Below are 13,074 nucleotides of genomic sequence, written 5' to 3'. Positions count from 1 at the left end.
GGCCCGCAATTGATCTCAAAAATAAAACATAACCCAGCCCGCTAAAATTATTATTAGTATTATTCTCTAGTTGCTAACTTACCTGTCTGATATGCAAAGAAAAAGTCAGGATCATTTACATATCACGTCACATAAGCAGCTGCGCCACATTCTCCTTCTTTCCAATGCTCTTTCGCTCCAGTGGCGTCTGACGTTGCTATGCAACCATGAGCCGCTCTCTCAGCCGGGTCGCTTCTATTACGAGCGCACTTGCCTAAATTACAGTAAAAGCACTCGACTTTAAGTCACGAGCGACGATTTAAACCATCGAAACACATCCGTTGCAACCATTAAACGTTACCGATGCTCAAACGGCATCTTGGACAAATGTGTGTCAGCTGTGTGAGCAGAAGCGCTGCCAGGTGTCTGTCAAGAAACAGAAGAGTGTACAGACGTATTCAGGGATTGTATTTGTTCAGTGCAAGATTTTAATGTTATTTAAGCTAACATAAAGTAAGGGAAAATACTTCCACTAAATGTTAAAAACTAATAATGTATGTAACAATGAGAGATTTTTATTTTTTGGCAAAATAAAGTTGAAATATATAGCTCCAGTTTTTTGTTATTTCTGACCCCTCCACGCCACAAGTGTTACTGGTTTTGTTCCTAAATTACTAATTTTTTTATTCCATGCACCTTGTTGGATGTGAGATGTTGCACCAGCCTATTGCAATTAATAGTATTATATTAGTAAATTAGTAGTATTATATTAGTAATAGTATTATATAATTATATTACACTCTGTAACAATGAGAGAGACACTGCTGTTTACATTTAGTATGGTAAATAAAATATTTATAGTATAGGTATAAAAATATTTTAGTAGGCCTAATGAAATTTGAAGTAAATGATAAATAATGCAAAGAAAAGTAAATTTTCTGAAATGTTGCGCTTTCTTGCGCTTGAGTGCTAATGGCCCTCCTATGAGGCGTCAATCACAGAAACGGCCCCCCGCCAATTTGAGTTTGAGACCCCTGGTGTAGACGTACAAGTAGGCCATGTATGTCTGTTCTGAGATGATTTGTCCCTTTGCGGCTTCCGTAGTGAAGGGAGTTGTACTCGGAACAGTACAGCGCTAGTCTGTTGTTTTTAGCCTTTTAGCCAAACAACTTGAGGTAGTCTTCCAAAAATCCCTTCGAAGAAAATGGCTACCTCTCTCCTGGTACGGCATGTTTTATACGTACGTGAACCAAATGTTTAACTTAGGCGAACAGAAAGTATTTGCATAATAATGATTAGAAAACACCGGCCAGTACAGGAACTATCGCTGTCGATTCTTTATTGAGAAAACTACACTGTTTACATTATGTATACAAACTGCACGTGATTTTTTTGGCAGGTTAGATACTAAATACAGCAAATATAATTTCGCTGTACTAATTTTGGTGTTGTTTGTGGCAACGAGATTGTATTGGCCTATTTTATGGTCAAGCAAAAGTTTTCTAATGTGGAAAAAAAGGCATGTTATACACTGATGACAACCAAGGATATTACCAACAATCAACTTTTTTGCATGCATTGTGTTGTATGTGGTACTGATCTACCTAAGGATTTGTATAGGGATAAAAGATGGTTTTCTAATTCACATTTCAAACAGAATGAAGAACAGGATAAATCAGAAGATTCAACAAACCTTCGCTGCAGAAAGTGCCGCAGATGTCTAATAGACTCAACCAGCCTTCTTAAGGTGGGTCAATTCTGATCTAAAACTCATAATCTGTTTTTAAAAAGAGGTAAATGCTTTATATCACAACTTATGGTTGCTCCAAAGCACTAATGGAATGGTTAAAGATCTTCATTTATGCCAAAAAGAAAAAAAAAAAGAATAATGATCATTGCTAACATATATTTGTAAGTGGCATTGATATATATTGTTGTTACAGGTGGTAACATCAAGTGAAGCTGCAGCCGCATGCAGTGTGTGGCATTTAAATGTTGAATCTTTGCCAGATTGGATTTTGTCAAGTGTTGGTCAGGTACATTTACATGTATTTGTTTTTAATTTATGCAACAATGATCATCTTTAAAAGGAATGATCTATTCTGATCAAATGTACCCTTCTCACAGGTCAATTGGACTGTCGGGAAATTAAACTGCCAGCACTGTGGAGCTCGCTTAGGAGGCTTTAATTTTGTAAATTGCTCCAAATGCACCTGTGGACATGATACAACTGTACATCTCAGTAAAAGTCGTGTTGATGAGGATCTAAAACCTCTAGTTCTTTTAGCAAGACAAGGAAGGACTAGAGAACATACTAGAAGGAGGAAAAATGAGGTGGAGTCTCTCCCTCAGACAATAAGCTCAGCGCTCTCTCCTTCCTCAACCCTCAACTTCTCCTGTCCTGTATCTCATGTAGTCTCTGCAGAAACTGAATTTGAGGTTGAGTCAAGTGAAGAACCACAGATTCTTGAGAATGTCGAGAGAGTCACAGATGTTTCTTTAACTTCTGAATTGCCACTACAGCTGTATGATTATCGGGAGAGCTTAGAGGAACAGCATGTGGGTTCTGCTTCCCGGAGTAGAACTTCTCAGGACAGAGCAGTGGATCCCGAGGACATCAGACTGATGGAGGAGCCACCCAGAAACATCTTACCCAATGTAGAGCCAAAGCTCCTCAAGAGAGAGAAAAACCGCCTGAAAAGCCTAAGAAGGAAGCAGAGGAAGAAGGAACGCTGGATTCAGAGACAGCAGGAGGCAAAAGATCTGGTGAGATGGTTTAAAATCATGGGTACAAATATACAAATATTTCATCATCCAAAACAAGTTTTGTGACAAAACATAAATAATTGATTTTGAAAAATAATTCATTTCAGGGTTTCTGTCTATATTTGACCTTTCACAATTTAAGGCCTAAAAATGTTGTAAACAGGAGCAGAAAGTCTTAAATTAAATATCATGACATTAAATTAGGGCCCTATGATTTCTGCTACGTAGAAAATGTGGACGGAATCGCAGAATTAAATGGAATGAAATGTCATGGAATTTGTCAAATTTTGGATGAATAAATCAAAAGTAGGTCAGTACACAAAAAGGGATAGTTCTCACCCAAAAATAAAAATTCTGTCATCATTTGCTCATGTTCCAAGCCTGTAAGACTTTCGTTCATCATATAAATCGATCAAGTCTCTTCAGAAAATATGGACTACTCTGCTTGATTCATATGGATTAGTTTTATGATTTCTTTATGAACTTTTTGAAGCCACAAAGTGGTAGTTGCATGGACTGTCAATGGAGGGACAGATATCTCTCGGACTTCATTAAAGTATCTTCGTTTGTGTTTTCCGAAGATGACCAAAAGTCTTACAGGTTTGGAATGACATGAGGGTGAGTATATGATTTTGAGATTATGATTTTTGTGAACTAACCCTTTTAATATGAATCCTGCATGTCTCTGTGTGAATGAATGGCATAGATGCGCAGTCTTCCTCACACATACTCTGCTCTTAGAGTCATGTCAGGAGCATTTTACTGTTTAATTTGAGAAAAACTATCATCATATCATATACACACAGAAACGTAAAGGTCTTTATGACAATTCGTCACAATAAAAATTCAGTTTAACTTGAAGATCGTGACTGAAATATATGACTATTGTACAATAGAATGTAACCTCTAATAGTAAACCTCTGTTGTGCAGAGAACAAAAATGAAAGTGTTTATTTAATTCTCATTTGATTATAAGATAAATTAAATTAATGTTTTTATTTTAATTTCTGGGAAAAAAATTCATAGGGCTCTATTATTGTAAACAAATTAATAAATGTTGTTTTTATTGATTAAATTAATTAGACATGCTTTGGATTATTAACATTTAATTAAACCATTAAAATGAAAATGGAAAACACAGAATTTGGTAAAAAAATAAATGAATAAATAACATAAAACTGAATTTGAGGAAAAATAAAAATTTACTTTTGTCAAACTTTTAATAAATTGCTGTTTCATGATCTCTATAAATTAGACATGCTTTTTGATTAATACAATTTAATTTAGAGTCCAGTAAAAGTAAAACAGAATAAACTGTAAAACAACAAATAAATAAAACAGATTTCATAAGGCCCTAAATTAAACTGCAAAATGAAATAGCATGCACTGAAAAAATGAATATCTTCCTCAGTATTTTTGTTTTCCAGTACAAATATCTAAACATCCTTAAATCAAGAAACATTTACTTGAGATGCAAAATTAAGAAATTAAGTCTTGTTTTCTGAGTAATTGAACAAAATTAATTGAGTTTATGCTTAAAACAAGAACAAATATCAGTCAATGGGTATAAAAATTACTTTTTCATTTGAATTAAGTTGATTTTCCTGAAACAACTGCCAGATATTTGTTCTTGTTTTAATCGTAAAATCACTTTCACAAGACGTCATTTTGCTTCTCAAGTAAATGTCTCTTGATTTAAGAATCTTGTAGATATTTGCAGTGGAAAACAAGACAAAACTACTGAAAAAGAGCATCAGTCATTTGCAGTGTGATCAGAAGGTACAGTAAAAGTTATTTCTATATTCTAGTGCTTGGGAACAGAGCTATTGACACTTTACTTTTTAATTCATTTTACAAAAAAAAAAAAAAAGCTTAATGGAGATCTGTTGCAAATTTTGAAGTGTTGCTAATACACACAGCTAACTCATTGTGTGCTTCCTAGACATTTACATTTAAAGGAACATATTGACCTGTTGTTTCCTTCAATTTATTCCTTAAATTTTCTTTAATTGAATTTAATTGAAACACTGCATTGTGAATAATGCTCAAGATCTTTAAAGTCACATGGATTCCGATTGGCTGAGAGAAAAAAAACAAAAACATTTTAAAGTGTTTTCAATTATATTCATCTGGCGTTATTGTTATAATTGTGATGTGGACTTCCCTATTCTCATTATAACTATATAAATATATTTATATGTTTATCCAAAGTGATTCACATTGCATTTAATGTATACATTTCATCAGTTCATGCATTCCTTGAGAATTCACCCATGACTTTGGCATTGCTAGCACCATGCTCTACTGTTTGAGCTACAGTAACATCATAGTCATAATCCTTGGTGTGAGGATTATAACGATGACGTTTCTTTTCTTTTTTTCTTGTGACATCTGAATTACAGTTCTGCATCCTGTTCCCTTCCTCTGTCCTGAATGGTACACAGCTCTAGTTTGTTTAATGTATGAGGTGTCCAATAAGCAAGAAATGAATGTGGGCTATTGAGCGAGAAGCTGTGTTGTACTGACAAGAGTTCTGGCAAAATGTCAATAATACATCCGTGGATTAAGACAGGCATGAATCCACATAATAGGCTGCTGCAAGAATCCTGAGGATCTGAAAAAGCCATTCACAGCTGCACATGGCTCTTGCAGCAGGTGGCATTTTATTGGAGATTTGTTTCTTTTTTTTATAGTTTTGATAACCAGTAGGCCACATCTTTTTCATAGAGAAGGAATTTAATATATATATTTAAACAATTTACCAGTTCTTCAGTAATATTTTTTTTTTTTATGTTTTGTGTTATTTCTACCTATCAGGCTATGAAGTGGGACCTAACAGGCAGCGATGATGAGGAAAGAGAAGGATATACATGTGCCGTGTGTTTAGACGTATATTACAGCCCCTACAAGTGCCATCCTTGCTGTCATGTGTTCTGTGAGCCCTGTTTGAGAACTCTGGCCAAGAATCGGCCAAGCAATACACCATGTCCTCTCTGTAGGACACTCATATCCCATGTGCTCTTTCAGGAAGGTGAGTGGAACGGATAAAGATCATTTTCTCTCTCAGTGCATCTCAACTTTATTTAACATTTTTTTTTTTCTTCAGAGCTCAGTCAAACTACAAAGACATGTTTCCCAAAAGTATATCGGTCAAGACATGAGACCTTTCAGAAGACCAACTATTCGAAATGGCCCCTGCCCAACTGTCCAAAGCGTTTTCGCATCTTTTGGGGTTGGTCATATTTCATTTGCATAAGAATGTCTTCAAGCCCCAAGGATTCTTAATTACAAGTTGGCCACTTATTTCCATTTTCTTTGTTATTTCAGGGTTTCAGAGACACGGAGGCCCTGCCAGTCGCTGGCAGTTTCCCCACAGAGCATTTGGCCTGGATGCGTTGGATTTGGGGGACATGTGGGGTTGGCCATTTGACATTGACTTTGTAATCATCTCTATCTACTCTCTGCACTGGGTGATGGCTTTCATCATCTTCTGTGGCCTCTGCTACTTCCTCCTCATCTAATGAATGGAGGATTAAATCTCACTTTGCTGTTGTTGGACAAAAGAATGTTGTTGATAGTGGACATCTCATCAAGTGCCTCATACTTTTATTTCAATGTAGCTTCAAATATGGTGAAATGTTATTAAGGTGTTTTTCTTCCTGTGTGTTTGTGTTTTAGGTCTTACAGGGTTTGTGCAATTCATAGATATTACGTTTAGCTGTTGCCTAATATCATCAGCCTACTTGACCTGTAAACAGTATTATAATGCATTAGAAAACAAAAAAGAAAAAAAGCAATAATTCAGGACATAATGCTTAGTCTGTTTGTAGTTGCCTTTATTTCTGTTGCTATTGGTTGGAGCTATTTAGAAGACGCTTGTCTAATGCTAAAACCACTAAAATTTAGTTGTACAATAGATTTAATGACTTCTTTTACACAGTAAAAGGTTTGAGAGCATTTGTTGTTGTCAATTCAATCTATGGGCATGAGATTGTAATTTATAGGATTAGTTCACTTTCAAATTAAAATTTCCTGATAATTTACTCACCCCCATGTCATCCAAGATGTTCATGTCTTTCTTTCTTCAGTCGAAAAGAAATTAAGGTTTTTGATGATAACATTCCAGGATTATTCTCCATATAGTGGACTTTAACGGAGCCCAAACGGTTGAAGGTCAAAATTAGTTTCAGTGCAGCTTCAAAACGTTCTTCATGATCCCAGACAAGGAATAAGGGTCTTATCTAGAGAAACCATCGCTTATTTTCTAATATATATATAAGTTTTAACAATAAATGCTCATCTTGAACTAGCTCTCTTTTTCTTCTCTATTAGAATTCCGGCAGTGTAGACATTGCTAAGTGTGTTACTGCCCTCCACAGGTCAAAGTTTGAACTAATTGTTATATACTTGCACTAGCATATTGTATGACAATTTAGTTTAAACTTTGACCTGTGGAGGGCAGTAATACACGTAGCAGTGTCCACTGCTGGAATTCAAATAGAGAAGAAGAGAGCTAGTTCAAGATTTTATGGTTAAAACGTATAAAATAAAAAATAAAAAAATTGGAAAATGAGCAATGGTTTCTCTAGATAAGACCCTTATTTCTCGTCTGGGATCGCTGTAAACTGTCAATTTGACCTTCAACCGTTTGGGCTCCATTGAAGTCCACTATAAGGAGAATAACCCTGGAATGTTTATCAAAAACCTTCATGACTTTCTTTTTTCTGTCAAAAAGAAATTAACATTTTGGATGACATTGAGGTGAGTAAATTATAAGGAAATTTTAATTTGAAAGTGAACTAATCCTTTAATTTGGCCTAGAATAACATCCCAGTCTTATATCTCAAAGCAAAGTTTGGGGATGTATTTTTTGTTCCTCTTAATCCTTAAGGGGCACCATGTTTTCTCCTTTTTTGGAACTCCTAACATTGTAGAAACATTCTCGTTCCCAGAATGTTGCAGGATACTTTTGTTTGACAACGCGTATTGTTCCATACATCAACATTTCAAGATGGTTTATGCAACCACATAAGAACTTACAGAATGTACAGAATGTTTTCTAATGTCTTTTAACCCAATATTAACGTTTCAGAGAGGATTTTGATGGACAGCAAATCTTTTGATATCAATAAATATATAAGCATTGATTCCGTATGTTTGAGACGGCGCTTACAATTAAAGTCGTGTCCCTTTCCTCATACTAAGAAATTGCGTTTCATTGACGAATTCGTCCACGATAGAAGCCCGCAGCTGTGGAGTTACAGCGGCGCTCGGCCCTCGACAGGGGTGAAGGTGACTCGCCTGTTGGTGCGGGAGATGCAGAGGAAGCGTCGCGGACGCTCGCTCGGTTCCGTCACATCACTCTAATTATCGACGGCAGAGAAACAACAGCCTTCATCCAAGGATCGACTTCACCCTCGAATCGAGGACAGACGGATTAAAGACATTTCTCAGTGAGGTGGTTTTATTCGTGGATGCGTATGCATGTGTTCTGCACCGAACGGGCGAAAGAACCGCCCCAGATCCGCAGCCAACATTTTTCAAATCGGAAAGTCTTCGATGAGGGATCCGGAGCGCCGGGAGAGCACCGAGAGCACGCGGAGAGCTCAGCGGGCGATGGATGACTGTAGAACGGTGAGCGTACTGTAGAGCAACCGCTGTCCCTCTACTGCTGGTGCTATTTTTGGATAGGTTTTATTGGTGTCTACTCATTAAAATGATTATTAATTCTATTCATGTTAACAGGTTTAAAATGTGCGGATATTAAGTCTGTATAGCCCATACTGCAATTTAAGCCTATACGGGATGTGATGTATTGGAACATGAATAATTATTGGGTTTCTGTTTGTGAATTGATAAGATAAATTATTGGTTTTGTTATGATTATTACTCACCGTTTTCATATTGCACCATTGTTTAGAAATTACATTCCTCTCCACAATCCCATGTGTTGCTATGTGGCATAATGGCAGCTAAACTCGTGTTTATCCTGCTGGAAAATCCAGTTAAAGCTGCTGGCTGTGTTTTGGAACATGGCTGGTTTCTCGCTAGTCAAAAATGATCAACCAGCTACCATGATGCCAGCTTGACAAGCTGATAACTGCAAGATGGTCTACCAACCAAACCAGCTACCAGGTTCCAAAACACTGCCAGCATCTTAATCAGGGTTTTCCATTAGGAATACATACACATTCACTTTCTAAAAATAGACTGAGCAGGATTTGTCTACATTTTTAGACCGTTCAGGAGTTCAACACTCTAGTGGCCCTCCATCGTGAGCAGGTCATCTCCATAGGGGAGAATACAATCGACTGTCCTTCTTTAAGGGCACAGATGCACAAGACTCGCATCAAAGGATGTGCCGTAGCCCAGGCCGCCTATCAAAACCTTGATGCAATCTCTGGGTAAGCCATGTATTTTTGAAGATGTGACTGTAGGATGTCATGAAGCTCAACTGATATGGATTCTGTTTTTTCTCTCTATGCTTGTCTTAGGCCAGAGGATGGTGAAATCCACCCAGAAATATGCAGGTTGTTCATCCAGCTTCAGTGCTGCCTGGAGATGTACATTACAGAAATGCTGAAGTCTATGTGTCTGTTGGGTGTTCTGCAGCTCCATAGGAAAGGTGTTGTGTCATTGACAGCCAGCAGAGGACAGCAGATTCTTTACATAAGCAGACATGAGTACATAAAGCTAATATACTGCATGGCGAAATACTACAGTCAGGCTGAAGGTGGCGGGGATGGCACAATAAATACATAAAACAGCTTATTTGAGAAGCCATTTGGTTTTTCTGTATGCAAAACAATGTATAAATATTTTGCACTGTTTTGTTTAGGAAATGATGCGTGTCCTGAACCAAATATGGACTGCAGAGTAGATGAAAGCTCTGATGTGCCCATGCTGGAAGATCGTTCATCATCACCTGTAGATTTTCCACAGGAATCCTGGGTCGTGTGCGCAGACATTGAGAACATTGAGAGGTACGAAAAACAGATTAGGAATAACAGCTTCTTCTCTTTTAGCAGCGTTGGTTTAGGAAGAATTTTTCCTATTTTCTCCATTGGGTTTTGCAGTAAGGAGTTTTAAGCAATCCAATCAACTAGCTCCGAGATGAATCACAACATGACAGACTTATATTTTAAGCAAAAAGTATTTGAAAAGCAGACTATAATCCTTTGAAGGGAATTAGCTATAATCACAATATGTAATAATAAAAAAAAAAAAAAATTTTAACCTTTCATTTATCAAGGACACATTAAATGGATAAAAAATGACAGTAAAGGAATTAATAATGTTACAAAATATTTCACATTCAAATAAATGCTGTTCTTTTGAACTTTCTATCCATCAAAGAACCCTGAAAAAAAGATCACAGGTTTCACCTAAATATTAAAGGGTTAGTTCACCCAAAAATGAAAATTCTATCATTTATTACTCACCCTCATGTCGTTCCACACCCGTAAGACCTTCGTTAATCTTCAGTCATAACACAAATTAAGATATTTTTGATGAAATCCGATGGCTCAGTGAGGCCTCCATTGCCAGCAATGTCACTGAACCTCTTAAGATCCAGAAGGGTGCTTAAGATATATTTAAAACAGCTCATGTGAGTTCAGTGGTTCTATCTTAATATTATAAAGTGACAAGAATACTTTTTGTGCATCAAAAAAAAAAAAAAAAAAGACTTTTCAACAATATCTAGTGACGGCCGGCTTCAAAACATTGCTTCGAAGCTTTACGAATCTTTTATTTCGAATAGTGGTTCGGAGCGCCAGAGTCATGTGATTTCAGTAAACAAGGCTTTGTTTATGCAAACCGAACCACTGATTCGAAACAAAAGATTTGTAAATCTTCGAAGCAGTGTTTTGAATTCAGCCGTGACTAGATATCGTTGAAAAGTCGTTATTTAGCTTTTTTTGGTGCACAAAAAGTCGCTTTATAATATTAAAGGAACACTCCACCTTTTTTGAAAATAGGCTCATTTTCCAACTCCCCTAGAGTTAAACTGTTCAGTTTTACCGTTTTCGAATCCATTCAGCCAATCTCCGGGTCTGGCGGTACCACTTTTAGCATAGCTTAGCATAGTTCATTGAATCTGATTAGACCAATAGCATCTCACTCAAAAAAAATGACCAAAGAGTTTTGATATTTTTCCTATTTAAAACTTGACTCTTCTGTATTTACATTGTGTACCTAGACTGACGTAAAATGAAAAGTTGCGATTTTCTAGGCCGATATGGCTAGGAACTGTACTCTCATTCTGACGTAACAATCAAGGAACTTTGCTGCCGTTCCATTTGTGAGAGACGCTGCGTAATATCATTGCACTGCTGCACCCATGGTATGGCAGCAAAGTTCCTTGATTATTATGCCGGAATGAGAGTACAGTTCCTAGCCATATCGGCGCAGAAAATCGCAACTTTTAATTTTCCGTCAGTCTTGGTACACAATGTAACTACAGAAGAGTCAAGTTTTAAATAGGAAAAATATCAAAACTCTTTGGTCATTTTTTTTTGAGCGAGATGCTATTGGTCTCATCAGATTCAATGAACTATGCTAAGCTATGCTAAAAGTGGTACCGCCAGACCCGGAGATCAGCTGAATGGATTAGAAAACGGTAAAACTGAACAGTTTAACTCTAGGGGAGTTGGAAAATGAGCCTATTTTCAAAAAAAAGTTGAGTGTTCCTTTAAGGTTGAACCACTGAACTCACATGAACTATGATTTAAATATGTCTTTAGCACCTTTCTGGATCTTAAGAGGTTCAGTGACATTGCTGGCAATGGAGGCCTCACTGAGCCATCAGATTTCATCAAAAATATCTTTATAATTTATATAATATAATTTATATAATATTATAATATATAATTTGTGTTTTGAAGATGAACGAAGGTCTTACGGGTGTAATAAATTACATAATTTTCATTTTTGGGTGAACTAACCCTTTAAGCAGCATATTGTTTTCAATATTGATTATAAGAAGAAATGTTTCTTGTGCAGCACCAAGTCAGCATATTCAGCTTCATCGCAACTTTTAAATAGTAGTGTATATAAAATGCTTGTGGACAATTTGGGGTATTAATGAGGTAAAATGGGGTTAAAGCCAAAATGAGGTCTTTAAATGCTGTACTAAATATCCATTTCACTGCGATCCCACATCATGTTCATGTTCTGTGTTGTGATTTTTTTTTTCCAGTGATATGCGAGAAATGAGAAACCTTCTAAGCAAACTCAGGGAGACCATGCCTTTGCCACTGAAAAATCAAGGTGAGTCTCAAACATTTATCAGTGATTTATTCAAGTACTGTAATGATTTCATTAAACCTTCTAATCTCAAATATCTAGAAATGTATTTATTTATTTAATGCTCCACTTTTAATGCATGTAGATGACAGCAGTCTGCTAAATCTGACTCCTTATCCACTGGTGAGGCAGAGGAAGAGGCGATTCTCCGGGCTTTGTTGCCTTGTGTCTGGCTGAACCTTCAATACTCTCAAGTCTTCTTTTTTGGTCATTGATCAATTAGCACTTCACTCATCTCCTTTGTGTCTCTTTCGCCAATGTAATATGTGTCCCTGGACAGTGTCAAAACTACTTAATCACATGTTGGAGGACAGAATTCCCTTGACTCAAAACCCTGCCTGTTGAGTTCTTAAGCAAAATCAATTGTCTATTTTTAGTTACCGAGAGGTTCATTCTTTGTCATGTGCTGTGAAACCATATGATTGTATAAAAAAGCAAGTGAATGAAGTGAAATAATAACATCTGTCTCTGATGTTCTTTTATCATAGTCATAGAGTTTGTTTTCAGTAAAAAGGCACATTTAGTTACAGTATTGCTGTTTTTCATCTACTTGCTGCTGCTTCTTTTTTTTTTTTCTTTTCTTTTTTTTTTTTTTTCTTTTATATAAATTTAGCCACTGTGCAATGCTTTTAATTTAGTCTTCCATAAAGGGGAAATGTTGTAAAAAATTGTATCAGTCATTGTAAGGGCACAAGAGCGCTCTGCACTAAAGCCATTGCTATTTCATTCTAAGCTTGAAACAAATATAACACATTAAAATTCCAGTGTACATAATACAAATAATTGTAAATAAAACATTGTATTTATTATAATTGATTTTAATGATTTTATTTTTTCATTTATGCAATCAAGACATCAGGTTTGTGTGAATGTATATCCCAGTTTTATGAGAGTTTGCAGCATGATTTTTGTTCCTCATTTCAGGTGTATATAAAGTATGCATAGTTACAGCTCATATAAGCTATACATCATTTTATAATGATAATAAAGTTTTTTTTTACTGTAATTGTTTGTTTCATTGTA

The 13,074-nt window shown here is 36.2% G+C and overlaps 2 protein-coding genes across 4 annotated transcripts; both read left to right on the top strand.

Moving 5' to 3' along the window:
* Positions 1 to 1,072: 1,072 nt before the first annotated feature.
* rnf180b (ring finger protein 180b) lies at positions 1,073 to 6,931 on the top strand. Of its 2 annotated transcripts, none has more exons than XM_067376312.1 (7): positions 1,073 to 1,201; positions 1,637 to 1,726; positions 1,923 to 2,015; positions 2,107 to 2,745; positions 5,563 to 5,776; positions 5,852 to 5,977; positions 6,073 to 6,931. In XM_067376312.1, the coding sequence occupies exons 1-7, from the start codon at positions 1,184 to 1,186 to the stop codon at positions 6,264 to 6,266; spliced, it is 1,374 nt and encodes a 457-aa protein (XP_067232413.1). In that variant the 5' UTR covers positions 1,073 to 1,183; the 3' UTR covers positions 6,267 to 6,931. The 2 variants fall into 2 exon arrangements, with proteins under 2 accessions (XP_067232413.1, XP_067232412.1); XM_067376311.1 differs by having other exon boundaries at positions 1,099 to 1,219.
* A 554-nt stretch (positions 6,932 to 7,485) lies between these two features.
* rgs7bpb (regulator of G protein signaling 7 binding protein b) lies at positions 7,486 to 12,996 on the top strand. Of its 2 annotated transcripts, none has more exons than XM_067377059.1 (6): positions 7,486 to 8,379; positions 8,983 to 9,149; positions 9,240 to 9,370; positions 9,584 to 9,728; positions 11,945 to 12,015; positions 12,137 to 12,996. In XM_067377059.1, the coding sequence occupies exons 1-6, from the start codon at positions 8,230 to 8,232 to the stop codon at positions 12,226 to 12,228; spliced, it is 756 nt and encodes a 251-aa protein (XP_067233160.1). In that variant the 5' UTR covers positions 7,486 to 8,229; the 3' UTR covers positions 12,229 to 12,996. The 2 variants fall into 2 exon arrangements, with proteins under 2 accessions (XP_067233160.1, XP_067233158.1); XM_067377057.1 differs by having other exon boundaries at positions 9,240 to 9,478.
* The last annotated feature ends 78 nt before the right edge of the window (positions 12,997 to 13,074 follow it).

Source organism: Chanodichthys erythropterus, chromosome 22, assembly GCF_024489055.1.
Source record: "Chanodichthys erythropterus isolate Z2021 chromosome 22, ASM2448905v1, whole genome shotgun sequence".
Lineage (NCBI taxonomy): Eukaryota > Metazoa > Chordata > Actinopteri > Cypriniformes > Xenocyprididae > Chanodichthys > Chanodichthys erythropterus.
The sequence above is the reverse complement of the archived record's forward strand: the minus strand, read 5'-3'. Positions and strand labels throughout refer to the sequence as shown.

What these genes read in the sequence shown, in the direction of transcription:
- rnf180b (XM_067376311.1), top strand. Translation starts at nt 1,184, where the DNA reads ATGGCTACCTCTCTCCTGGTACGGCATGTTTTATAC. An exon ending in AGCAGGAGGCAAAAGATCTG is followed by an intron (nt 2,746 to 5,562) that starts GTGAGATGGTTT and finishes TCTACCTATCAG; the next exon opens with GCTATGAAGTGGGACCTAAC. An exon ending in CCATGTGCTCTTTCAGGAAG is followed by an intron (nt 5,777 to 5,851) that starts GTGAGTGGAACG and finishes TTTTTTCTTCAG; the next exon opens with AGCTCAGTCAAACTACAAAG.
- rgs7bpb (XM_067377057.1), top strand. Translation starts at nt 8,230, where the DNA reads ATGTGTTCTGCACCGAACGGGCGAAAGAACCGCCCCAGATCCGCAGCC. An exon ending in AACCTTGATGCAATCTCTGG is followed by an intron (nt 9,150 to 9,239) that starts GTAAGCCATGTA and finishes TGCTTGTCTTAG; the next exon opens with GCCAGAGGATGGTGAAATCC. An exon ending in ATACTACAGTCAGGCTGAAG is followed by an intron (nt 9,479 to 9,583) that starts GTGGCGGGGATG and finishes TGTTTTGTTTAG; the next exon opens with GAAATGATGCGTGTCCTGAA.